Genomic DNA, 27,205 nt, shown 5'->3' with positions numbered 1-27,205 from the left:
GGAACCAAGACACACAGAGGTACTACGTACCCACTCACACTCACTCACAAATGCCCTCACACATACACACATTCTTACACACACACAGCTTTGATGTCTGTTTCTTCTGCAGTAGCATGCACACACTCACACAGTTTTTGTTTGTTTGTTTGTTTTTGTTTTTGTTTTGAGACGGAGTGTGGCTGTCGCCCAGGCTGGAGTGCAATGGCAGGATCTCTGCTCACTGCAAGCTCCGCCCTCCGGGTTCACGCCATTCTCCTGCCTCAGCCTCCGGAGTAGCTGGGACCACAGGCGCCCACCGCCACGCCCGGCTAATGTTTTCTATTTTTAGTAGAGACGGGGTTTCACCGTGTTAGCCAGGATGGTCTCAATCTCCTGACCTTGTGATCTGCCTGCCTCGGCCTCCCTAAGTGCTGGGATTACAGGTGTGAGCCACTGCGCCCGGTCACTCACACAGTCTTTATAGGTTTTATGGCTATTTCCTCTGTGGCCTCTGGAATTCCACCCCACCGTCCATTAAATATGTGTCCGCTTGACGTGGGCTGTGGAGGTTACAAATGTCAAAGAAGAACTGGGAAGCAAATGGTATCTTTCTCTTCCACCTTCTCTAACCAAAAACGTGTCAACAAGGTTTACAGTCACTCGTAGCTAGCAGTGTTAGCAAGGGTACCCTAAATCCTAAAGCCTCTGGAGAAAAATACAAATAAGAAATAGTAAGAACAATGACAAAAGACTGCAATTACTTTCACACCAACCTAATAATTGTCCCATCGGCGGGTGAAAGTAGGAGAAACACAGAGTGCAGAGACTCCTGGTCGCACACAAATTCTCAGATAAATTACACTGAAAAATCGTAACAGAATAACTAGAAAGGACTTTCATACCATCAGGTCAACCTTTCCATTGCAAAGTCAAGGAAATGACGCTCAGTAAAGTCCTTAACCTAATTTTGGCTGTGTGCTTTATCTGCACAAATACACAGAATTTGCAGCTTAGAGACCCCTTCTCAGAATCTTATTTCCCATTGACACACACACACACACACGCACACACAATCACACATGGGATTAAAGTATGCATATGTGCACATAAAGAAATTACTCTGAATTCTACTCTTCACCCCATGATAAGAAACCGGGAGAGGAACGTCTTGGAGATGCAGGCCTGCGCTGTTAGGAGCCGAGCGCAGTCTGAGGAGTGAGCGTTCCGCTGGCCAGTTCTGTTGTTTTCCACTCTTCTACCCTGCCTTTGTGAAGAGTAAATGTGATTACAGTTTTAAATAGAGGTTGAATATATTAAATTTATTTCAGGTTAACTGCCTGCTTTTCTTTAAGTCTATGAGCACACATGTTCGTTTAAATGTTTGGGTAATACTTAGGAAAAGAGGAGAAAATCACCTAAAAAAAGAGATTGCTTACAAAGAAAGAGTTGAAAGTAGGTAAATCCCTGGCAAAATTGTGACCTATGGCCCTGCCTCCCTGGGCCTGCTGCAACCGCTCCTTGGTGCAATCCCAGGATCCACCTGCTGCCCCCAACCCAGAATTCTCTCCTCAGGGCCCACCCTTTTCTGGAGCACCTCTGAAGGCTGACATGTTTCTCACCTAAGAACAAGTGCCTGTCTACGTACTTAACTCGGAGTCAGTGGTGTGTTGAACACTCTGCCAGCTACAGAGTGAGGACACCTGGCCTTGGGTGTGGCTTTGACGCCTCCTCGCTAGTGTTCACTTGGATAAATCACTTCCAAGTCTCTGAATCTCACTTGCTGGTCTCGGAAAGGTGTGCTTTCTATTCTGTCATCTTGGGCTTTTGGGAAGCATAATCAAAAGAGATAATGCATGTAAAGTGCCTTGTTAACTATTTGTATTTTGATACCTTTCTTTTCATGAGAAAAGCTTAACCTCCGCGAATAAGTCTAGTGAAAGGGATTTAAAGCATGTGGCAGCTGCATCAGCGTGGGATAAGGTGTTAATCTTGCTAAGCCTCCGTTTCCTTATTTGTAAACATGACTAGGGTGTATATTTTGTAGAGTGGATAGATGTAAGGAATGGCTAAGATAACGTTTATACGTAGCACGCCCAATGCTGAGGTTGGTTAGTGATTAGCAATATCTAGGACCGGCAGGACTGGGAACCCATTGTCTTTACATGCAAAACTCAACTTCAGATACCAACCAATTTCACCCAAACTGACACCAGGCTAAGAGATGCAGAGTCTTTTGTTTACATAGAAATTGCATAAGCTTGCTGTGGAGCCTCCTATGTAAGAATTTAATAAAATTCATCATTTCTAGCCCTCTGCATAAAATTGGGCTTAGCAAGAGGAGTTCATTCCATAAAAGGAAGTACCCTGTAGTGAAGAGATTTCCAAACAAGGCAGGAGAGTAGGCAGAGAATACCAACATCCAAGAAGCAACTATAGACGGGTCTTCTTACTCCATCTATCTCCAACAACGACAATGACATACCACTGGTACACATGGATCTCTGCGTTCTTTCAGAATGCTGAAGAGCTCATGACAGTTACAATGACAATGAGATTCCGGATCCGCAGAGGGGCCAGGGTTTTCCCTACTTACATAGGATAAAGTGGTAACATTTAAAATGCACATCCCTCGAGGGATGAGCTACTAGAAAATTAATTATCCTCTCTATGCCCCCCTCACAGCCTCTCTACATCATTTATTGTAGCTTTGGTATCCCACACCCACCACTAATTTTCCTTCTTGAGCTTTGTCCTCAAGTTCTGTTGCTACAATGCAATGCAATGCAATATCAGTAGAAGGAAATATGACAAACACACACACACACACACACACACATACACATACAGAGAGAGAGAGAGAGAAAGAGAGAGAAATTCTGAAAATGTTCCATTGATCTAGAGCAAAGAACTAACTTTGGATGTCGTTGGCATTGGAGGGACTGCAGTATGCTTAAAAGACACTACTCTCAAAGTCCTGTGGCCATGGTTCAAGACCCACCTCTGCTACTTACTCACTGGGGACTCAGGCTCAACCTCCATGAGCTGCAGTTACCTAATTTGCAAATGGAGATAACAGTCGCTGCATTATAGTCTCCCACGGTTTGTTGTGTGGGTCAAAGGTGACAAACACTGTGCCATCTCTGTAAAGTACTAGATAAATGTAGGGAATTTGTGGTATCCTTTTAGAACAATCTCTCAGTTTGTCACATTGAGGACCCTCTCGCCTTCAGGGACCTTTCCTCCATGACTGTCCTCTCCGAGTCATCTGGACATAGTCTGACTCCCCTGCCACCCATATCTGTGGGAAGATGCTTTATGATCACTGTGTTCCTATGCCACTCCAGTAGCCATATCAATCTGCTTCTGCTCATTATACAAACATTTGCCAAGTGCCTACTATGCCTCAGATGGTGTGCTAAGTGCTGAGGTTAGATATAAATAAATTATGATTCTTACTGTTCTCTAGGAATAGTTAACCTCAGAAAATTTACCTACTCTCCAGCCAGGAAATTCATGCTGAATCTCAAATATACCCTTTCTGGTGTTAGGTTACACCTGTTCCCTAGTTCTGCAACATCTATGTAATGTTTGTGTGTTGTTTATCCCTAGACCTCGTAAGCCCAAAGCTGTTCTTTCCAGGAGGCATAGGATCATATCTCCCCAATCACTAGCATTTCTCCAAACTAAAAAATCTGGGTGACATCATTTTAATTCTTCCTCTTTCCAGGTATGAGGATGAATGATCTCAGTTTCCTGTAGAAAGTGCCTCTCAGGCACATCTGGCTCTTTGCAGGTAGGCCCACGGTCACCCTGGCTGCACTGCTTAGCGGGGATGGCAGCCATTCCTGCTTGTGCTTGTGCCTCCAGCTTCTCCCGCTTTAGCTCCTGATCTGCAGGGCTGCCAGGCTGATTTTCCCCCCAACTAATCCGACCCCGCAGCGGTGCCTCCCCCTTGCTCCAGATTTCCTCCACACCGAGGTATGCAGCCTAGATCACATCGTCACGTGCTCACACAGTGCCTAGATCACATCGTCACGTGCTCACACAGTGCCTAGATCACATCGTCACGTGCTCACACAGTGCCTAGATCACATCATCACGTGCTCACACAGTGCCTGCGCTGATCCCCTCAGTGGCTGAGATGTACCTCGGGTATCAGTGACACGATTTTAATGAAGGCAGCTTCTGTTCTCAATGAGAAGGATTTGGAAATTAGTTCCATCAGATATGTGGCAAAGGCCACCTTCTACAACAAGAAAGGACAGGCAGGGAGGTTGGTGGCAGAGTATCCCTCAGGCACTCCCATGGCAGGAGGGAAAAAGCTGGGCCCCGTAGGTGTGCACTCCCTTCTGCTGATGGCATCTGGTTGGCAGAAGGAATGAGATACCCACCTTCTCAAATGGACGGAAGATGCATAAACACCTTTTTGTTTTTATAAACAGACAAGTGGCAGCTCGGAAATTTTTCTGTTTTTCTCATTGCAAAATCGATACCCATCAGCAGTTTGAAATTAAAGGTGAGATTAGGCCTCAGTTTTATACATGCCTTATTGTCTTCCAAAAGCTTTCTACTCGGTCAGATAAATTTTCTTTAAGAGGATTAGGAAACTTTCATTATCTTTATCTAACCTGAACTAACACTATGTCTGAAAAATTAATCTATAGACTGGACAAAAGCTGATGGCTGCTGGGAGAATAACTCTGGGGCTTCTTTCTAATTGAGTAGTGGGGTCTCTATATCAACCCTCCGGTAATTCAACTGCCTTCCAAAGAAAGAGGAAGTCACTGCATCACTAAGCAAGGGGAAAGAATTCAGTTTTCTGACCTCCTTCTCTGCAGCCACTCAGTAAAGCTGCAAACCAGCCTGCCAAGGATCCCAAGAGAATGTCCTCCTCAAGAGATCTTCCCATAGAAGCTTCTCCCCAAGAGAACGTCATCCCCAAGAGAACGTCATCCCCAAGAGAACGTCATCATCAAGAGAAACTCCTCCCCAAGAGAAGATCCTCCCCAAGAAAATGTCCTCCCCAAAGGAATGTCATCCCCAAAAGAAGATCTTCCCCAAGAGAAGCTCCTCCCCAAGAGAACATCATCCCCAAGAGAAGCTTTTCCCCAAGTGAAGCTCTTCCCCAAGAGAAGCTCCTCCCCAAGAGAGGGTCTTCCTCAAGAGAACATCATCCCCAAGAGAAGCTCCTCCCCAAGAGAAGGTCCTCCTCAAGAGAACATGATCCCCAAGAGAAGCTCCTCCCCAAGAGAAGGTCCTCCCCAAGAGAAGCTCCTCCTCAAGAGAAGGTCCTCCCCAAGAGAAGACCCTCCCCAAGAGAAGCTCCTCCCCAAGAGAAGCTCCTCCCCAAAAAGAAGGTCCTCCCCAAGAGAACATCATCCCCAAGAGACGCTCTTCCCCAAGAGAAGCTCCTCCCCAAGAGAAGGTCCTCCCCAAGAGAACATCCTCCCCAAGACTAGCTTTTCCCCAAGAGAAGCTCTTCCCCAAGAGAAGGTCCTCCCCAAGAGAACATCCTCCCCAAGAGTAGGTCCTCCCCAAGACAAGATCCTCCCCAAGAGAAGATCCTACCCAAGTGAAGCTATTCCCCAAGAGAAGCTCCTCCCCAAGAGAAGGTCCTCCCCGAGAGAAGATCCTCCCCAAGAGAAGATCCTCCCCAAGAGAAGGTCCTCCCCAAGAGATCATCATCCCCAAGAGAAGCTCCTCCCCAACAGAAGGTCCTTGCCAAGAGAAGGTCCTCACCAAGAGAACATCATCCCCAAGAGAAGCTCTTCCCCAAGAGAAGCTCCTCCCCAAAAGAACATCCTCCCCTCCCACCCCTACCCATCCTGACTTCCTCTGGACTTCCCAGGCCACCTCAGAGGGCTGTAGCCAGAGAGTCAATTGGCCTGGAACGTGGAGACTGAGGAGCTGACCTCTAGAATAGATGCCATGCTGTCCTCAGACTTTTTCTGACCTGAAGCTTGGAGGTCCACAGGGACACCTCATAGGCTGCCACATCCCACCCAAGGGATCGCTTAGCATGTGTTATGGAGAACATCCTTCTCTGTCGCTGGGCCCCCAGCCCATTATTGTGCATTTACTTTGATGTGCTTACATCATCTGTCTTAGTTCTTGAAAAGGGACAGGCTTGCTCGGTTTGAGTCTGTTTCTCTACAGTGCCTGACAATTCTTTTTTATTTCAGTGCCACATTTCCTGAATTTGAAGATAACTTTGCTGTCAAGGCCACAGAGGTGGCACTGAGGTGTCACTTCCGATGCTGAGAATGTCAGCTCCTCTGGAACCAAGCCCAGGTGCAGGCAGGTGGGGTAGTGAGAGGTCACAGTCTCTTGTTTTCTACACCCTCAGAAACTTTCAACAGATAGCCCAGCTCATCTCCAATGACTGATCTCACCAAGTGCCTCTGTCGTCCTCTGAGGAGAAGTATCAGATGTGACAGTTGTCTTGATCTCCAGATGGCAGGCAATCTTGTCACTCCAGAGCCGTGGGTGGACGTGTATGGAGAGTGGAAACCCGCAGCGTCTGTAGACGTCTGTCGGATGGCAGGCGCGTGTGAACGCCTGAAAGCACGTGAGGAGGAGAGCAGGGCTTGGAGGCTGGGCAGGAGCAAAGCTTCAGGCAGCATGGCAGAGCCAGGGACTGCTGGGGAACAGCAGTGGCAGCAGACAGCTCTCTGGCCCCACACATGCCATTACAAATGGCTACAGAGGCAAGCCTGGCTGCTTGCGCCAAAAGGAAAGAATGGGCAAACTGAATCGTACAAGTGACTGAAGCATGAATAGACAGCCCCCATGTAACCTCTCTCTAGGAAACCAATTGAAATGAGCAACATCATCGTCTTTTTTTTTTTTTTAATCAGAGATGAGGAATCTATCTTAGCTAAGCAAAGATGCCATACACGTTTCACAAACTAAAAAAAAAAAAAATCTGTTGAATTTATGACAGATGGGATCTGATAAAAAGGCAGATGCTAAAGACTAAGTCACACATAGGGACCCTTTCTGAGAGCTCACTGTGTTTCCTCAAGACATCTGCAAAGGAGGCTCTGAAAGAAGTCCACCTGAACCTTTCATTTGGTAGAGGAAGGATGTGTCACTGGGTGACGGAACTAATGTGCTTAGAACTTCATTCCTGCCATGAGCCAACACCTGAGAGAAATTGCTTTACATGGTGATGATAGTTGGGGTCAAGTTCAAAATAAGTTCACTTGGATTGCTGCCTTGCTTTAAAATGGTTCTCAAATTCTCGGAACTGCTATCTGCATGTGTTTTTAATTCTCAATATTTAATATCTGAGATTCTGACATTTCTTCAGCCCCATTTTTGAGGTGTAATATGAAATTTAAATTAAAAGCTATTTTAAAACGCACATGTGATACCATTCTTGAGCCATCCTGATTCACATTCTTAAAGGAGAGTGGAAGAAGTTGCTAAGTCTTCCTTCCTCCTTCCCCCTTTTTAAAATTGTCTGAATTTATTACCAACATTGACCTGCAGCTATCATTCTGACTAACATCCCTCTTGGATGTGGGCTCCATTGTCAGGCTATGAGAGAGTGTTTAAACACAGCAACCTTGCCAGGGAGGACCTGCCTAAACAGCACTCAGAGAACCCTCCAGAGCACGCATGACCAGCAACTGTGCAAAAGCAGTCACGTCACAGGGTTTCTCATCAGCTTATTAGTCTTTTATTATGAAATAAGCCTATAAGAGAATTAAAGGGCACTGAGATTAGTACCATATTTATCTATGTTTGAATGTATCTCACCCCAGCTCCGGAGTGCTAAGTAACTTACAAGAGCTCAACCAGTGCACGTTATACAACTTACTGATGAGAACAGAAGGGCTAAAGAACATTTACCAACTTTGAGAAGATATTCAGCACTTAGGTAAGTACCCGTTCGACGGGAAAATTCCAAGACATATGCTCAAACTCTGGATTCAACGGAGGAAGATGACTTTTGTGTCTTCACACACAAGTAGAAGAAACACCGACATGGTTCTTCCCTTCCATCACTGACGGGAATGGCAACCCCAGATCCAGCTGGGACTTACCTTGCACTATCAGGTGAACCCGGGATGTTTTGGGATGATTGTCTGTCTGCACAGAGCAGGTGTACGGACCTTCGTCATACACATCCACGTTTTGGATCATGATGCTGTACTGGGTTGGTGTATTGACCAGGATGATCACACGAGGGTCTATGGACCACTTGTCATTCCCAGCGTAGAGGATGGTGCTGCGGTTTAACCAGGCCACCCGGGTTACCCGGTCATCTATGGTGCACCTGCAGTGAGGCCGGGAATGGTGGAGGGAGGAAGAAGGGAAAGAGAGTGGAGAGATTATATAATGCGGTAGATATGATGTTGCATTCTGAGGAGTAATTGAAACAACATAACACAGTACTAAAAGGAAACAATTACTGATGAAACTTCCTAAATATAAACTAAGAGTGACCAAAATCATCTTGAAGAACTGACAATACAAAATCACTTCTATTTGATTTTGAGACATATTATGTGAATATCTTTGCCATCCATTTGCTTTCCCTGTTATTTTTTTCCCATAGGCTTATATGAAAATTAGTTTATGTTTCTTGAGCACATTTACCACCTTGAGGAAGAAGTGGCCCAGGGGCACATGGGAAAGAGAGTGGATCAGTATTTCAAATAGGTCACAGATAATCCACAAAGCAAATACTTAACTTGTAGTTAATCAAAAACTGAACATATTTACCCCCAGACATCCCTGGTGTTGATAATCTCCTTATACCCCTAAGCAGCCCAAAGCCTGCAAACTACAATTTATAACATGGGTTGGTAAAATTCACCTTAGAAAGCCAACACTTTTTGAGGGAGTCAAAACTGCATCTTAGGACACCAGGAGAGGAAAGAAGAAAATTATCAGCAGAGTCCCTGTTCCTCAGACACTCTCTGTCCCATTGGGAGAGAGAACAAGGCTACTATCACATCAGGGAGCTGTGCTCCACCTCCCAGCTACTCTCCTTAACAATTCGAGGCTATGAATACAAACGAGGCCCATGTGTCGGTGTGGATGACCTGCGGGTTGTCAGGCCTGACACAGGACTGAATGTGCTGGACGTCTGTGCATGTGCCCAGGAACTGAGGATGTGGGAATGGAAGCATGAGGAAACAGAATGCTTTCTAAATGTGGGTGCACACCCATCACTCCATGCTGCACATAGGAAGGCACAATGACAACCAGCCTTGCCAATGTCCTGGCAGAGAGAGGAGGGACGGGAGTCCAACACCTGCAGGTGAGGAGGACACGGGGAATAGGCATGGCCTTCCCTCACTGGATCTGACCTAACACTTGGGTGGCAGCAGTGATCCTTCAGGCAGGTCTCAGGAGACAGAAGGACCCCAGAGACACTGGCCGCAGTAGAGAGGTCAGGATCTGGCCAAGTGGCCAGTATCACCTGGCCTGAGTGGCTCAGGGTCTCCAAGCACCAGAACCACAGCCCTCTAGAATGGGGAAAACACCGGATCTAGGGTGGTCCTCTCCCTGGTTGGCAGGAAGAATAAAAGTAATACCAGCTTCCAGTAACCCAGGCCTTTTTATGAACTGGCCCATCTGCCCTTCAGCCGCTGAGAAGTTGGGTAGAGAGGGTATTAGGCACTCTCACAATATTGTAGGAAGAGATTGTTCTTTTCTAAATAAGCATGTGAACAATACAAAGTGAATAATACATGTAAATAACACCAAGATGATACAGGCTCAGCTAACCATTCACTCCTCACCAATGCCCAGCACCCACTGGTGATTTGGTAGCAACTTGTTATATCTCGGTCTACATCTTACTCCTTATACACATGCATGAACTTGTATGAAGCTTGTGTTGATTTGTTTTCACCTGAAATAGAATCATACTCTAATATTCCAATGAAACTATTTTTTTTTATTTGACCACAGGCATCCCTTGCACACCAGCAGTTACAGACCTCAATTTGCAAGCTTTCTAGGTAAGCGAGTTTCCAGGGCCCAACTGCATCCACCAGTAGGACCTGATAATTTAGGTACCATTGAATGATTCTTTCCCATCATTATAGAAATGTCATTGGTATAAAGAAAAATTGAAGTCATGTTATCTCCTCCACATGGTGAGGCATCTCACTTCTTTTCCTGTTGTTTTCTTGCTTCCATAACATTTTTCTATTTCCCTTATGATGCCCTAATGGATCTTAAACCCTAATGGATCCTTCCTGCTCCCACTTTCAAAGGCTTTTCTTAGGGAAAAAATAGGATAAATGTATTCATTCTCAACTGCAAATGACTGATAAGGGCAAACATTTCCTAAGGATAGGTGAATTTTCATAAAGGAGAAATCCCTGTTTGAAGAGTTCCTCCTAAAGAAAGTTCGAATAGTAGAATTCCAAAAATGCCTGGAAGTAGATGCTAAATTGAGACAGAGTGAAGGGCGTGATGTTCCAGTCCCTTCTAGTTGTGTGGTCTTCGAGTCACCACACAACCCAAGTGACTAAGTGAAAACAAATATTCTTGCTTTAATTTTGCTCAGTTATGTAACCCCTTGCACATTTTTAAGTTGCCATAAAAAATCGTGTAAGCTACAATGGAAAAGGATGAATTTTTTGGTCTTTAGAAAATATTCACATTTTTTTAGTCACAAAATTCCTGTGTGTGTGTGTGTATTTGTTCAGTAGAATTTAAACATCATAGTGATTAATCCTCATGATTATCTGCTTTCAAAATTCAGGAATTCTTTTTCTAAAAGTCATAACATGTGCATTGTTCCTTTTTAAACTGGAACTTGTTTTCCCATTATATATCTTCTGCAGAAAAATGTATTTCATGCTTGAAGGTCTTTTATTGATCGCCTACCATATTTATTTACAACCAAAAATATGTAGAGATTGAAATTTAAATTTCTTTTATGTCTTATGACCATACAACTTTAAGCAATAATATATTTCTTAAATGGATGGTCATTACAAATATAAAATTGATAGAACATAAATATATAGCACATTTATTAAGTAATAATTAAACATGAAAAAGTAAACTTACTAGAAATACAGCTTTTAAATAGATGGATAAGCCCCTTTTTTAAATGCCATAGATAAATATCACTCACTGCTAGAATGAGATGGAGTTCAGGATCAATTCTATTCCCACTTTTGCTTTTAGAGAAACCTTGTTCACATAAGAACATGGAAATGAAAATTGTGCATAGCAATGCCACTCAATTATTTGAATGCTTTCCAAGATATATGCCAAAAATCACATAGTAATATAGCTTCAAAGATAATTTTAATGATCTCGCAGCTGACAAATCAATTAATTCCTCTTTCAATTTCTTTTAATGCAATGAATTGGAAAATACCTGACTTGCAAAGGGGTTTATAAGCCAGTATTAAATTCATTCAATTTCTCAATATCTGGAAAGCATATGATACCATTTTACTAGGCCTTGTCAAATGACTATTAAAAGATGTTATTATTTTACTGGAAGTGCCTTGTTTAACCCAATACACTCAGAAATGTTGGGAAAATACAAATACTGTTTATTTTAATATGCTAAATCACAGTGCCCTCTGTTAGAACATGTCTCATCTCCAAGTTCTAATTCAAAATGGAGAATGCGCTAGCTTGGCCATGAATCTATTCCTGATGCAATCAGGTATCATTGCCTTTAGTGCTCTGCTTTGCTTCTGTGGGGGTCTCCTTCAAGACTGATACCCTGCTCCATGATAGTCGGGTGATGGAGGTGACAAAGAAAGCGAAAGAAGGTTGTCTCCTGGATGATGTGTGAAGTGGGAGCTGTCAGAAGGGAGATGCAGAATTACATTGCAACCTCAGGGACTTACTCAAGCAGGTCAACTTTAGGTAATTTGAGATCTTTGAAGTGCATTTCCTGAATCTTATCATTGTCCTTGTATAGGACCAACCACTACAGGTTGAGGGTGCATAGAACCAGTGCAAACGGCCACAGGCTTGATTAAGGGTGGACTTTGAAACAGGTCAATCCAAAACTGCTCTCTGGGCCAGAACACACTCTCAGTGCCCTGGTCACATAGCCCTTGGAAAGCCTGTGTTTTCCTTGGTTAATCCTGCGTCAGGTGAGCGGCCATGATCCGGTGTACTTGCTCTTGGACCTGGGCCTCCTTATGGGCATGGAGTGCAAGCAGAAAAGAATAACTGAGGAAAAGCCACCTCTCTGAATGGGCAAAGATGGTTCACAAGTGTATATGGTTCTCAGAACCTAACAACAGAGAAACTGAGTGAAACAATGAAGTCAGCTGAGGAAAGTTATTTTCCTCATGATGTTGCTGTGCTTCAAAAGAAAATGTAGTTTCATGGCTTCATGCTTTCTTCCATCACCTTAGGACTCTTCCATGGTCCCCTGAACAGCAGGAAAGAGAACGCAGGGAAGGACTTAAAAAGTTGGCTTGAGTGCTCTTCTAAACTCAGGCTCCTTCCCTGCTGTCTGTGGCCATGTCCTGGACCCTCATTAACAAGAAGCACAGAGGGGAACACTTTTGATGTTAAATAAGGGGGAGCCAAGAGGCACGTTGAGGAAGGTTAATGACAACTTTCTGATCTCTTGGAAATTATTTCAGATATTTTAAATTCTTACATTCCAAGCTAACCCTACCTACTGATCCTTGATAAAACAGAACTCATTACAACTACATCACAAGTGACCTCTAATATTATATATTGCTTGTGCAGAACCAGGCATAGTTGTAAGAACTTTCAATATATCAAATCATTCTATCCTCATAACTACCCTTTGAGGTGTGTTCTGTTAATATTATATCCACATTTTACAGATGAGGAACCTGAGGCACAGACAGGGAAAAAAGGAAAGCTATCTGGAAGACACTTGTACACATTCTTAACCTCTAGCCATGTGTGAGGAAAGAAGGTGTAAATGAGAGTCTGGAAGAGCAAAGGAACGCCTGACAGACATCAGAAGGCAGAGATCTTTCTGAATAGGTGCCGTGGGGTTAAGATCCAGGGTTGTTCTGTTTTATTTTCAGAGGAAGAGGTGCGGTTAGGGAAATCCATGCCTGAAAGCCGTGGTTTTCAACCTTTACTGTGCATCAGAAACAGATTGCTGAAGCCAGCCGTCAAAGAGCCTTTGGTTCATGGGCCTGGAGGGACCAAGAATGTGCATTTTCAACAGGTTCCCAGTGGATGTTGATACTGCGGCTCTGGGGACTCCTCTTGGAGAACCGCTCGCTGACTTAAAGAAACCAGGCAAGTGACGGGCTGGAATTTTAATCACGGAAAAGTAAAATCGGTTGGCTTTAACTTTTTTGTGTTCTTTACTTTTGCTTTTATATTTTGTCTTTGAAAATGCAAAAAAAAAAAAAAAAAAAAAAGTGCCACAATTCATTCAACAGATATTGAATGAGTGTCTAAGGTGCAGCCTAAGGCACATGAGATAACTTCCTAGGAGCTGAGAACTCAGTAGGAACAGGCCAACAAAGTTCCTGCCCCATGACACTACACCTAGTGAGAGACAAAGAAAACATATATGTCTAGATATATTTGTTTCAGAATGATACCTGGAGAGAAATAAAACAAGGGAAGGAATGGAGAGTGTATCATGGGAACGGTGAACATATTTGGAACAGAATTCTCAGGAAATGCCCTTCCATGGCCTACATGCCAGATGTGGAATGGCTGAATGTTTATAACTCTAAACTTGGGTGCCATAACACGCATGTCCAAAAATTATGTCTAACTTTAAAATGAAATTCTCAGCTCACACACACGCACAGATAGCTGCAGGAACATTTAAGTGATCTGGGTAGTTGGAGAGCAAGTCTTTTAAACCAGCTTCAGCAATGGTGTCCTCATATATTGATGACTTTGTATGTGTTCGAAGAATTGATAATTGATATTTTGAAAAACTGAGCGTTAACTAGAAAATGCCTTTACAGTTCCTCCTTCGTTACGGTGATAATACCTAAAACAGGGTGCATACCCTTGTGTTTTAATTAGTAGACAAAGGCAAATGTAGTTAAATCTGTAATTCAGGCTCATCATCCTAAACCTCCATTCTCTTTGTAATATACGGATAATACCAAAGATCCTAGACTCTTCACAGAGCTTACATCTCTGAATTTAATTATTTATATTCTCATGTGTTAAACTATGTCACATGGATAGTAACCACATTCAGTATCACCAGCACCTCCCAGCCTCTACCCAGCAGCTAGTAGGTCATCAATACATATTTATAATGATAAAAGGTGTAAGACAATGTTTCTCAAATGGGCATCAAAAGAACCCACATAAGGAGACATATATGTGGGGACATACATGTGTCTTTCTGCAGGATATCTGAATCTATATGTTTATCTGTATCTACCCACACATAGACACACACAGAGTCCATGGGCTCTTTATGTATATTTTTCAATTTAGTGTTTTCTTTTCTATTATAATTGGGAGATGTATAATATAAACCTATGCTAAATGTGGTATGACAACAATTAAATGTAAACATTCAGGTTTGCATCTGTGTTCACCACATTGGCATATTGAGAAGTCCTTGCACTGTCTCAGGCTAATGACAAAAATACAGAGGTGACTGGCTTTGTCAGTGATGCCTTCCTACCAGCAAAAGCTGGATGATATGGACTCAACTGTAGTAATGAAGGTTCCCAAGCACTGGAATGAGCCACTGTGGAAGGAGAACTTCATTATCACAGGATGCGGGTGGAACGCAGAAGGGAAGGCCTTACAGCAGTCAGTGCCACATCCACACTGCAACTTGGGATTTAACTTTATTTATTTATTTATTTATTTATTTATTTATTTATTTATTTATTTTTTGAGACGGAGTCTCGCACTGTCACCCAGGCTGGAGTGCAGTGGCATGATCTCGGCTCACTGCAAGCTCCGCCTACCTGGTTCATGCCATTCTCCTGCCTCAGCCTCCGGAGTAACTGGGACTACAGGTGCCCGCCACCTCGCCTGGCTAATTTTTCATATTTTAGTAGAGACGGAGTTTCACTGTGTTAGCCAGGATGGCCTCGATCTCCTGACCTTGTGATCTGCCCACCTCAGCCTCCCAAAGTGGATTTAATTTTAATAAAACATCATCTGTTCCATTAAGTTAGTGTTCCAAGTTTAAATTTTAGTGGCTATATATGTGCATAACTTATAATTTCAGAAGTTACAGTCATATCAGAGTGTAAGCTTAAGGCATTTATACCTAGTTTTATGATTGCACATATATAAAGATTTTTTAATAGTTACCACTGGAAATTGATGAAAATCTTGTCTCTCTTCCCATCCTTGACCCCTGCTTTTAAAGTGGTCTTCTATAGAGTACTCAATTGAAGAAATGCTGGGTGGAATTTTAAAGCCGAAATGCATTTCTCTGAATTTACTTTTTAAATACATTCCCCCATATTATCTTGTAATTTTTGGTTTTCCTTTTTCAGAAATTGAGAGTTAATTGAATTTTTGCTAAGAAAAACCTTACTGTGTATCAAAATATATTAATAATGCCAGTCCAAAAACCGGGAGGAAGACCTTGCTTTAATAAACTCATAAACCAATGATAAATAATTTTTTTAAAGGAAAAAGAACAGGCAGGCCAAAATGAAATATATTTAGATCAACTCCCAAGGTATTCTAAATTGCAAAAGCTGTTTTCCCAGAAGGCTTTAACTACTCAGTTATTTCCTGAGTTACAAATAGAGCCAACTTCAGAGCATCAACAAGCACCCTAAATTATGTAGGGGAAAACTTTACGATTCAGATAGTCAGAAATGCAACGAGAGTAATAACTCTGCTAGAGCTAATATTTGCTGATAAGGTATTGGCTGAGAATGTATCTGAAAGCCTCTGCAGAAAAAATGGTGAGGGATAAGAGCTACTTATGGAGAGTACAGCACAAAAATATTTCAGTAGTGCAAGGGGTTGACTTTGAAGTCTGGCATAATATGACATCTGCAGCTCGCTGGAAAATTGGAAGACAGGGCCACACTAACACCAGCTGGCGGGGAGATGTCACGTTAATACATAGGAAGGGTGCATGCCCACGTGTGTGTGCACGTGTATGTGTGCGTGGAGGGGGAGGGCAGGTTATGCAGAGAAAAGACACTAATGCCTTCAACTTGAGGGCCTGCAACATGAAGACAGAGTCGTGGAAACACAGCCAAGGGAGGTTGAGGGCTTTCCTGAAAATGGCACCACCGGAGGCAGAAAATCAACCGCTGGATGAAACGTGCTGCAATTTCAGCCGTGTCTGATGACAGACGAGTCCACCAGAAATTGCTCATTGGGTCCTGACGCAAGCAAGGGGAACCCCTGGTCCCCACAAGCACAGTGAGGACTCTACCTGAATGCAGAGAGCAATTTCCCACACCATGCAAGTGAGGCCACTGTGCTGACGGCAGCTCAGAACAGAGTATCTGATGCAGGGAAGGAAAATGAAAGGCATGATTTGTATGGAAAGATGGCTCCACAAAGAGGCAGAAATTGCTTACAACTACAAAAGAGGGGTTAAACTGCTTGGCTGTGGGAGGAGAGAGGAGGAGAATTCCTATCTTGGTAACAGAAGTAAAGCGTAGGGTAGTGAAACGTAATTACAAAAAGTAAGGGTGGGCAGAAAGGCCAGAGAAAGCTCTCTGAACAAAATAATGAATGATTGAGATGGTTTCTTCCCAGGCTCCAAGTCACTCTATAAATCCACAGGGTATGTTGAGATCACATTATTAGTTTCCCAAGAAGAGGTAGGCAAGGTTGAAATAAAAATAACAACAAAAAACATCTAAAAAGACAATACCTGCTTTCAAGGTCCTTATGAGCTCAGACAAATGATAGGACCCAAGAGTATTACAAAGGCACCCTATTACATTCATGGATACAATAAAAAGTATGTATCTGTCCATTTGTTTAACAAACATTTAGTAATCACCTGCTAAGGACCAGACACTGTGTCAGACCTTATAAACAGAACATTTAGGAGAGACACCCCGTCTCTACCCTTGCGAAGCTTGCAGCTTTGAGGTACCAATATGCAATAAACAAAGTCACAGAACACTGATACACGAGGACAAGCTGAATTAGGATGGTGTCTTAGTCCATTTCCATTACCATAAGGCTGGCAATTTATAAAGAAAAGAGGTCTATGTGGCTCACAGTTCTGCAGACTGTAGAGGAAGCATGGTGCCACCATCTGCTTCTGGTGAGGGCCTCAGGAAGCTTCCAATCATAGCAGAAGGGAAAGGAGAACTGGCATCACATGACAAGAGAGGGAGCAAGAAAGACAGGGAGGAGATGCCAGGCTCTTTTAAATGACCAGCTCTCCTGTGAACTAACAGAGCCAGAAATCATTCCTCACTCATTACTGCTGGTAGGGCACCATACCATTCATGAGGAATCCACCCCCATGACCTGAACACCTCCCACCAAGCCCCACTCCAATCTTGGGGTTCACATTTCTAGATGAGGTTTGGAGAGAATACACGTCCACACCATATCAGATGGCCATGTAGTGGGGTGGCACAGGCAAGTCCTTACTCACACATGCAGTCAAGAGACTAGGCCACTCTGAAGAAGTAACATAATTGTTAGATTAACAGACAAATATCTAAAGCTGATAACTCAGAAGAAAAACTGGGTACAAGTGTTGGGTACAGATAGCATCTTAGATAGAAGGCGGGGCAGGCATGTGGGGTCTGGGATTGAGGTTGACTCAGGCAAGGAATGGACTGGAAGCCAGAGTAGTCCAAGCAAGATAAATGAGGACATGGGTGTGTTCCACGGGGCTGTGGAGGTGGACATCTCTATGGTAAAAAGTCTGCATAGGTTTAAGTGGAGGCATGTGTTTCATGAGAATAGGCTGGACTTCTTTTGGAGAATAGATTGTAGCAGGGCCAGAGGCAGAAAGAATAGTGAAGGGACTATTGCCTCCCTATAGACGTGAGAGTACAGTCACATGACGAGAGGGTCTGCAGCTTAAGGAAGAGCTTGAGGGAGCTAGAGTGAAGGAAGGAGTCGTCAGAGAATCAGGCGTGAGATGTTGATGAAAGGTTTGCAGCCAACACTTTAACAAACTTTGATGGCGAAGTGGAGTGGGGCAAAGACACAGAGGTAGAGGGAATTAGGTTCTTCAAAGGGTTTTTGTTTTGCTTTTTTTCTTGTTGCTTATTTGTTTTAAGGGTAGGAACACTTGGGAACTAATTAATTCATTTTGCAAATATTTACTGAATACCTATTGGGTGCTGGGATGTTTCAATCTTTTGCTAGCCCGCATATCACCTGTGCATCTTAATTCACTAAATCTCAGTGGGACCATAGTCTGCATTTCCAACAAGCCCACGTGCTGAGGACTTAATGCACTTTGAGTAGCCTGATTGTAGGCAGTAGAAACAAAACTGCATGAGACAAGGACCAGGCCTTCTTACACTGCAGTATGTAAGTATATACTAATGAGAATGATCTTATCAATGGGAGCAAGTGCTAATGCAGGAGAAAGAGGATAACTGTCAGAGAAAAGTTACAGGGAAAGTGAGAAAACATTAGATATAAAGCACATGAAGGAAAGATCCTCCATCTGTTCTATCACAAGAGAAGAAAAATTAAGAGAAACCTGGGTAGCTTTGTGGATTCAGCTATGGAAAAGCCAGGAGGCAATCGAGTGACGGTTTCTCTTTTCTCCAAAGTAGAAGACCAAGTTATCAGATGAAGGTAAGTGGGAGAACAGAAGAAAGGGGATGAAGGATGCAAAAAAGTGAAATAACTATTGGAGAAAATGACATCAAAATTACTAGGGAACTATAGTGGGATTTATAGGCTGTGTTGAGGTCCCATTTGTAGTTGGTGGTCAAGAATTTGTAGTGACAATATTCTGCTAGCTTTGAGGATATTCTCCAGCAAATGCCCAGGTTCAGGAATAGAGAATGTAGATGATGGGTTCATCCCGTGTTGGAGTACGCTGGGTGAGCAACAGGAAGGAAGCCAACGATGACAGGAATTAAAAAATATTAAATAAGAAGAATGAAGATAGGAGGGGCTGATGGATACAGAGAATGTGGTAGACTCAATGCATTAGAAGTCTTAATAAAGTCCTTGAGCAAATCAGCTGGAATGAAAGAAACTGTACATGATGAAAAGCTGAAAGAAGTGTTTAATGAGCAATAGTCACCCTTGTTAATGATGGGGGGCGTGAACTAACTTAGAGGCCAGTTGGGTCTTCTAAGTTCATAGTGACAATATCAAGAATGATGATGAGAGTTGAGAGTTCTTTATGAGCCCTTGTGAAATGTATAAACTGAGCATTGTAGAGATAATTATCTATAATGTGCTGTTCAGGAGAAGGCCTGTCATCGGACAGACATGGGTTCTGACACTTACTAACAGAGGGCACTGAGACAAGCATTTTGTTTAACCTCTCAGAATCTTCATTTGTGCATCTGTGAAGTGGGATGTATGTTATTTTCCTCATGGCATTACACAACACTATTATGAGGACTGAAGAAAGTGATATGTGTTGAGAATAGGAATTATACCAGGTAGATAGTGCCTGCTCTATTACGACGAGCTCGATTGCCTCCTCTGGACAAATATAATTCAAGCTCTATGATCTGAGAGTCCATGTGAGTTTAACCAAGTGATACTGAATCTGTTCACATATCCTTTTCCAAGGAGTTCTGATACCTTCTCCTTCTGTATTTTCAAATCTATAAAAATAGATGTTGATGTGGTGTTAATCAGAAATAACACAAAATTTACATTTTTAGCATTACTAGCTAATCCATCTAGGGCCATTCCAGTCTACCTATAGATTCTTGCACTTCTAGTAACATTTTCTGTTTTCTCAAAACTTTCTTACTCTCCAGAAATGCTGTATACTCAACCTATGTAGAATTCTGCAGTGGGATTTCATTTCCCTCTGCGGTTTATTTTCTCAGCTATAGCCACTGAGACAACTTTAACTTTTTATTTTGATGAGGCCTTTTTCACAGTGTGTTGACACAGTGGTTGATGGGCTGGTTTCTAGATTGATGTCCTGTGGTTGGTGAAATGCTGTATTTCTAAAAATACATAATTGGGAGATCAATCGACACAATTGTGCACACCTGAAACAGAATTCAGTTGGTCCACAGGCCCCAACAGCTTAGGCACCAGTGTCCTTGTCATGGACAGCTTCAGTGTATAACAGGACACCACTCCCTCTAGAAGAACCATTCGCAAGCAGATTGAGGTACTCCTGAAGTCAGATGCAAACCATGTCAGCACTGAAGGAGATGAGGGAAATGGAGTGACTGGAATGAGATCACAGGTGAATGGATTAAGGAGCTTCAGAGAAACACATTCAGTTCCCTAAGGAGACATTCACTGCACAGATACTGCCAGGCATCATGGAAAGGAGAAAATTATTCTAAGAGTCTTACTCCCAACCCAAGGTGACACCATTAGCTAGTGAGGCAGTTTTTTAGAGTCAGGAATGGGGTTGCACCTTAGGATAGATGAGTGAGGACAGATTTTAGCAACTGGTGTCTCCACAGAAAAATGCACTAAGCAAGCTGCTAGGGTATTTTCATCTCTTCTTTTAGAGTCACAGTCTGGCTTTGGGACACCTTTATGTTCACCTTCTTCCATCATGACTAACTTAAATTGTGTTAGTCTACAGTATAGTACAAGGCAAAGCCATTTCAGAAGCAATGAACTTTTGGGTATAGAAGAAAAGTGTCTTTTAAGGCAAGAATGATGAAAAGTCTCTTCTTTCCCACTATCCAGCCCCATTTTCCTTCTTTCCCAATATCCAACCCCTCTGGTCATCACCAGTGGTTTGGAATTCCATGGGAAGTTGTAAAAGGCGATGAAGGCACAGCACTCACCCCTGCCTGCTTGTTACATGCAGCCTTTTAGGGAGCTGCCCACTGATTAGTCAGGGGTGCCTTAAGAAGTCACCCAGAACAATTCTTGTTATTTATTTGTCATCTGGCTCTGACTCTGCCCTCCCGTCCTCCACATCCTGAACAGCTTTAAAATTCAGCCTCCCGATTTGTTCATTATACTTGGCAAAGAAGTGAGCAAGATGAAATTAAAATGTTTCCCAAGCACACACCATTTTAATTCCATTCAATAGATTATCCTGACATATTTACTCACGACCATGTCTGTCTCAGTATCATCCATGGAAAAGTATAAATTAAAATTTTAAATTAAAAGCAGAGAGTCTGGGGAGCTTGATATCTTTTTGAAGAATGGCGCAAGTCAGCCACAGGCTCCCGCACAAGTATCGTGGGAGCAAAGACTTTGGCACTGCAGAAATTACAGCCCACAGATTTCCCTACAAATACCTTCCTACATATAATGTACGGGATCACAGAATCCCAAAGACGGGCAAAACCTCAAAGGCCATTCTTCTTTCTCCAGGATTGTGCATAAACAAACCTCCTCCCTTTTTGGTTCAAATGAAACTCACCCAGAACTGCTAAAGGACTGATTTATTTATGAAACAAAAAAATATACTGAGAATTGATTTGCTTTTATTCTGTCCATAAAATTTCTGTGTAGCATATGGGGTAAGATAATAAATATTTTAATAAGAAGTATATGAGTTCCAGTCACAGGTCTGTAATTTACTAAACTCCCGATCCTCTGTGAGTATCAGTTTTCTCATTTGGAAATAATATTTGTAAAAAAAAACACACACACACAAATGAACAACTACTATCGATTGTAGTGAATATGCAAAGAAACTATTCTTTTTAGCACTGTTGCCACAGTTCTAGAGCATAGTCAATAGTCAATAAATGTTTGCTATTATATTTACACAATTACTTACAACTCAAGAGTAATGATAGCCCCCACATTATAATGATTTTAACATTTCCTAGTGTTCATCTCTCCATCTACACACACAGCAGTTACACAGTTTGGAAAATTAAGTAAGACATCCATCTCTTCCAATCACAACCCATAGACTGTGCTGCCTCAAGTTTAGAAAACAGAAATTGCGTGTGTTCAGGTGATTGTGGCTTAATGGCCAACTAGTAGGCCAGTAACTTTGCTTGATTCATCCTGTGCCATCCTGCAGATTACACATCTGAACAAAACCTTAGTTGAGTTTTTAAAAATAAAACTCTCATGAAACAGACAGATGGGCAGAGACAGATGGCGGAGGAGGGATGGGAGGTGAAGTCTTCACCGTTCCTACAGCATTGCTCCTGTAGAATGTCAACTCTGCCTGTTTAAAAATATATGCTATATATTTTTAATAAGCCAATCATCTTTTCCAGAATAGTGGCTTATTTTATATAGATGATGCGAACTGTCTCTCTTAAAAAATAAAATAGAAGGCAGGCAAAACTCTTTCCCTGGGCCATGAAAAGCCCAGAGAGATATTCCCTGGAGGCAATAAAGCCACAGGGTTAACTTTTGCAAATGTTTCCAGTTCAGGTCCCAAGAGTTGCTGCTTTTAATTTGTGTCACCTAGAATTCGGCACCACCAGATTGCTAATAAGGGAGGAAGAGGGTATTCTTAGCTGCTGGGACTCTCTGAATTGCTCTGAGGCAACCAAAAGAACAGGAAGTCTGACCCGAAGGTAACCTGAATTTCTCCAGCCTTCTCCATTTTACTCATATGTATGAAACAGCACTCAATATGTGGGCAAAACACTAAGAAAGACTGAGCTTGTGGGGTTCTCTATAGAGGAGGATCCTTCCATAGAAACTTGTAACTGAGAGGGTTTAAGAAGCTCTGGCATTGCTCAGAGAGGTTAAAGTCAGCCTGTTTATTCCATCAACAGTCTTTGTGGTGCTAAAGTAACATCTGTGCATTAAAAACAATCTTAGAAATATAATGGTACAAAGAAGCTCTGGCATGAAAACCCAAATTTTCATTATAAGTAGGGAAAGTTGAGTTTCCTTATCATGGATTTTAAATAAATAAGTTGAGAAAGAAAGATAGAAGAGGGGAGAGAAAAGGAAGAAAAAAAGAAAAAGAGAAGAAATCTTTAGAAATGCATATGTAGAAAATGCATAATTTACTCTATACTTTACAGCCAATACACCACCTTAACTGGTTCTACTCAGGTGACTACTGAATGATTATGCAGTTCCTCAGCACACTGACTACAGATTCCTGGTATTCTGTAATGATTCTTTTGTAACACTTCCCTACTTGGCACTCAAGAGATCTGCTGTCTGTGCTCTTATAACTTCGCCTCACATTGCCCTTGCCATCAGTCCACCCTGGGTGTCTCCTTCTCCTTTTCCTGCTCACACCTCGACTAGCACAAGTCCTACTTAGGCCACAGATACAGAGAGAAGGGTCCCCTTCTACTCAAATTGACTGTGGGAAAGCAAAGCACAGCCTGGTTAAGCCCTCGGGGATTCCAGCAGAGTGGAGAATTACTCTTGTCTCAGTTCATTATAATGAATAATAAAGAAATACTTACATGTGCTTTTTAGTAAATTATTCATCTTGTGCACCGAAGAATCAGGGCAGTAATACGTAAGGGAGACAACTGGTGAATTTGGGGTCCTAAAGTACTCAATCTAAAGCATTCTCAAAGACCATCTCCTACCTTCATGAAACACTGAAGTAGTTGGAGATCTTGGAAGGAAGATTTAAATCAAACACTTCCATCTCCCTCCTTGCTCTCTGTGTGTGGCTCCCTGTAAAGCTGATGCTATTTATAACATATTTGTGATTTTAGTGCAGCTCCAAGTCACTTGAAGCAACCTGAAAATCTCAGCAGGGCCGCCACTTTGCTGTCTGCAGCCATCATCAGGAGATAATTAAGAGAGTGAGAATTGTTTCCAAACCAATAAAGCTCTTCCAGGACCCTCATCATCCCCATATTCACCCTGCCCCAACCCCTCTCTATTAACAGGAGATCCATTGATTCCTGTAGGAGACAACGTATTCAGCTGGATTCTTCACTGCTTCCTGCTTGATTTCATTGTATTGTCATTTGTTCACGCTTAGGGGCCAACATATCGAGATGTTTTGAAAACCATCACTGATTGTTGTAATACCACCTTCATTCCAGGGTAAACGAATATGAGGAATGAAATACTTTGGGGCTTCAGATTTTGCTCCTCTAAGAAATAAGAGACTTTGCTCTTCTTAGGCCTTCACTTTTCAAGCTTAAAAAAAGAAATCCTGATGCCATTTGTCCTGTTGGTACTTCTAAGTCATCAATGCATATTTCCAACAAGGTTAATGCTACGCACCTTATTTGGTACAGTTTGCACAAGATACTTGCCCTAAATGAGGTCTGGCACCCTTCTCTGATGAGTGGTATCGTCCTTCCTGACACAGCACAGTTAATGTCCACCCATGACTTGGTCCTGTCCTTAGAACACATGGGTGAAGATCAGAGCTGACGTTCATGAGCAAAACCAAACCAAATATAAAATGCATGGTGATCATGATGATCATGATGGTCGTGCAAACAGAGAAAAATAGATCAAAGAGAGATGGAGGTGGGTAGGCCATCAGGGCATCAGATATGAGGAAAATGTCTCTATGACTGTCCTCAAAACCCAAGGGAGAAACAAAGTGAGAGGACTATTTTCAGGAGTGAGAATCAAGAAGCTAAGCAAGTGTTTTTGATGCTGTCACTGATGACCAAGAGGCAGTATTGAGCTCATCAACTGCACCCAGGTTGATTAGCTGTATCTATGCTCTGATAGGGTTGGGGCAGGGTTGGGAGGTGGAAAAAAGCCCTATTTTGAGAGACGTCAGTGGCTCCTCAGAGTTTCGGGGAGAAAGCACTTTCTGTTTTGGTCATTGGGTATTGGAAACTACACTTCTGACAGGAAGAAACACGTATCTGTAACCATTTAGAACTCCACAGGGAGAATTTTTCCACCCATTTTTCTCACCTTACGATGACTTGTCAAAACAGCAATCATAAATTTTCCCAGAAGCAGAATTGGGGCCAAAAACTGAATAGCAACTAGACAGCATGAATCCAAAGGGTAGTGGTCTCTGCTACTCCGTGAAGCTCCACTCTATCCCATCCCTTCCTTGCCTTTTCTCTCCTAACCCACTATTAGCAATTTACCCTGAGGCCTCCCTACATCTGTGCTACCCTGGTTCTACCTTTTTCCAATTGACCAATACTATGAAAATGTATATTGAAAGCATATAGGCAGTGTAAGTTTGAAGAGGGTCTTCAAAGTGTTTAGATAAAGTAGACAAGCTCTGACAAAGCTAGCTAATAAACCAGGCCAGGAGGTTTTTCCTTGAAGGCAGCTAATTAAGAACAAAGCAAACATACACTAACATTCTCCTCGAGGCACTGCATTCACCTCAGAAGAAATTTTACTATAAATCCAGAAAAGAAAACTTAGCATCACAGCAAAGAAGAGTAGTTGAAGCAGAGAGAACTAGAGAGGCTTGCAGTTTTGCTGTGGGTGGAAGGGGCATCTAGGGAAAGGAAATTCAAAGCCTCTGAAACAGGAAGCATTTAAATCTGCAGGAAGCTAAGCCAAGCTCAACAGATGGCAGGAGAGGAAGCCTGGCCTCACCATTGAAGGCTGAACTTTTTGGCAGGGTGAACAGCCTCAGTGAATAATCAGATTTATTTTGTGTTGTATTTTTTAAGTGGAAAGTTTGACTTGATCTCTTGACAAAAGAAAATGCCACCCAAAGTCTATGTGTACACTCCAAGAGACCCGAGGTGGGGTGGCACTTGTCTTATAAAATTAAATTAATTCAAAGGCAACTTTTGGTGACTTTGAGGTGTTATAATGGCTGCTTTTTAATTAAAGTTTATTAAATTCTTAAGATCATAATACTTCTGAGTACAATTTTTCACATTATATAAGTGATTCAGGAAGCTTATGAAAAGGAGTATATTAAACCAATACAGAGATGGTTGGGTAGGGTATTTGAAAGACCTTCTCATTGCTGAGTTGCAATCTCCCTCTCTAAGGCACATCCACTGGTTCCCTGTTCTTCTTTGTAGCAGAAATAAATTCAGTGCTTCTTCTTCATGGCAGTCCTTCGTGAAGATGAAGAAACCTATATTATCCACTCTAAGTTATGTCATTTTGTGAATAAGCTTTTCCACTTACCATTTTCAAATCAGCTACTATTCATATGTTCCTTGTTCACATGAGTAAATTTCCCTGTGTCATTAAACAGAATATTCTACAGAAAGAGAGGCCATCTAGACAGGTGAGTCACGTTAGGAAGCAACTAGAAGGTGCAATTCAGTGGATCGGATTTTGCCATGCCTAGAAGTATGACAGCCCATATATATGTGTATATGTGTGTGTGTGTGTGTATATATATATATGTGTGTATGTGTATATATGTGTGTGTGTATATATATATATTTTTTTTTAACTCCAACTTTCAGTGTGAATTTATATAAAAACAAACTTATCTGTGTATATAAAAGATTTCACTTTTATTTACAAAAATCTTGGAGACACAACCCCTCGCACACAATGACACAATGTATAGCTCTTAATTACACCCTCACCTCCCCTTTCTTATCCAGGAACACAAACATTTCTATTCAAAATTGTATTTAAGGTTGTAATATGAGTAATTAGGTAAGCAATTGATATAAAAGGCATCCAGTTTGGAAAGAAACAATTAAAAATATGTCTCTGCAAATGAAATATCTTATATATAGAAAATCATAAGCAATCCACCAAAATAAAAAAAAACACAAGTAGAATAAATAAATAAATTCAGCAAGGTTGCAGAACACAAATCAATATATAAAAATTAAGTGTGTTTCTATACATTAGCAATGAAAAATCTGAAAATGAAATTAAGAAATCAATTTCATTTACAATACAATCAAAATGAACCAAAATATTTTAAACTACTTTTTAAAAAAGAATTACAAAGCTTATGCTCTAAAAAGAAAAATGTGGAAATAAATTTAAAAACCTAAGTATTAATAAATGGAAAATAGCCAATGCCCATGAATCGGATAATTTAATATTGTAAAGATGGTAATATTTCCCAAATTGTTCTACAGAGTCAGTGCAGTCTTTATCAACATTTCAGCTGGCTTCTTTGCAGAAATTGACAAGCTGATTATAAAATTTATGTAGAAATTCCAGGGACTCAGAACAGCCACACAATCTTGTAAAAGGATAAAAAAGTTGGGGGAATCACACTTCCCAGTGTTAAAGCTTACTAAAAAGCTACAGCAATTAAGACAGTGTAGCACTGGCATAAAGATAGACATATAGATCAATGGAATAGAATTGAGAATTCAGAAATAAA

The 27,205-nt window shown here is 41.9% G+C and overlaps 1 protein-coding gene across 8 annotated transcripts in view; it reads right to left on the bottom strand.

Moving 5' to 3' along the window:
* The window catches only part of OPCML (opioid binding protein/cell adhesion molecule like), a 1,169,771-nt gene that overhangs the window by 244,886 nt on the left and 897,680 nt on the right, over positions 1-27,205 (bottom strand). For 7 of the 8 annotated variants that reach the window (XM_010362032.2, XM_030918788.1, XM_010362033.2 and 4 more), the window contains one exon: positions 8,034-8,266. In XM_010362032.2, coding sequence (XP_010360334.1) covers positions 8,034-8,266 — 233 coding nt within the window. The remainder of the gene's footprint in view (positions 1-8,033; positions 8,267-27,205) is intronic. The other variant, XM_030918789.1, reaches the window with a different exon arrangement.

This window comes from Rhinopithecus roxellana, chromosome 15 (genome assembly GCF_007565055.1).
Source record: "Rhinopithecus roxellana isolate Shanxi Qingling chromosome 15, ASM756505v1, whole genome shotgun sequence".
NCBI lineage: Eukaryota > Metazoa > Chordata > Mammalia > Primates > Cercopithecidae > Rhinopithecus > Rhinopithecus roxellana.
This window is presented reverse-complemented; position numbering and strand designations above follow the sequence as displayed.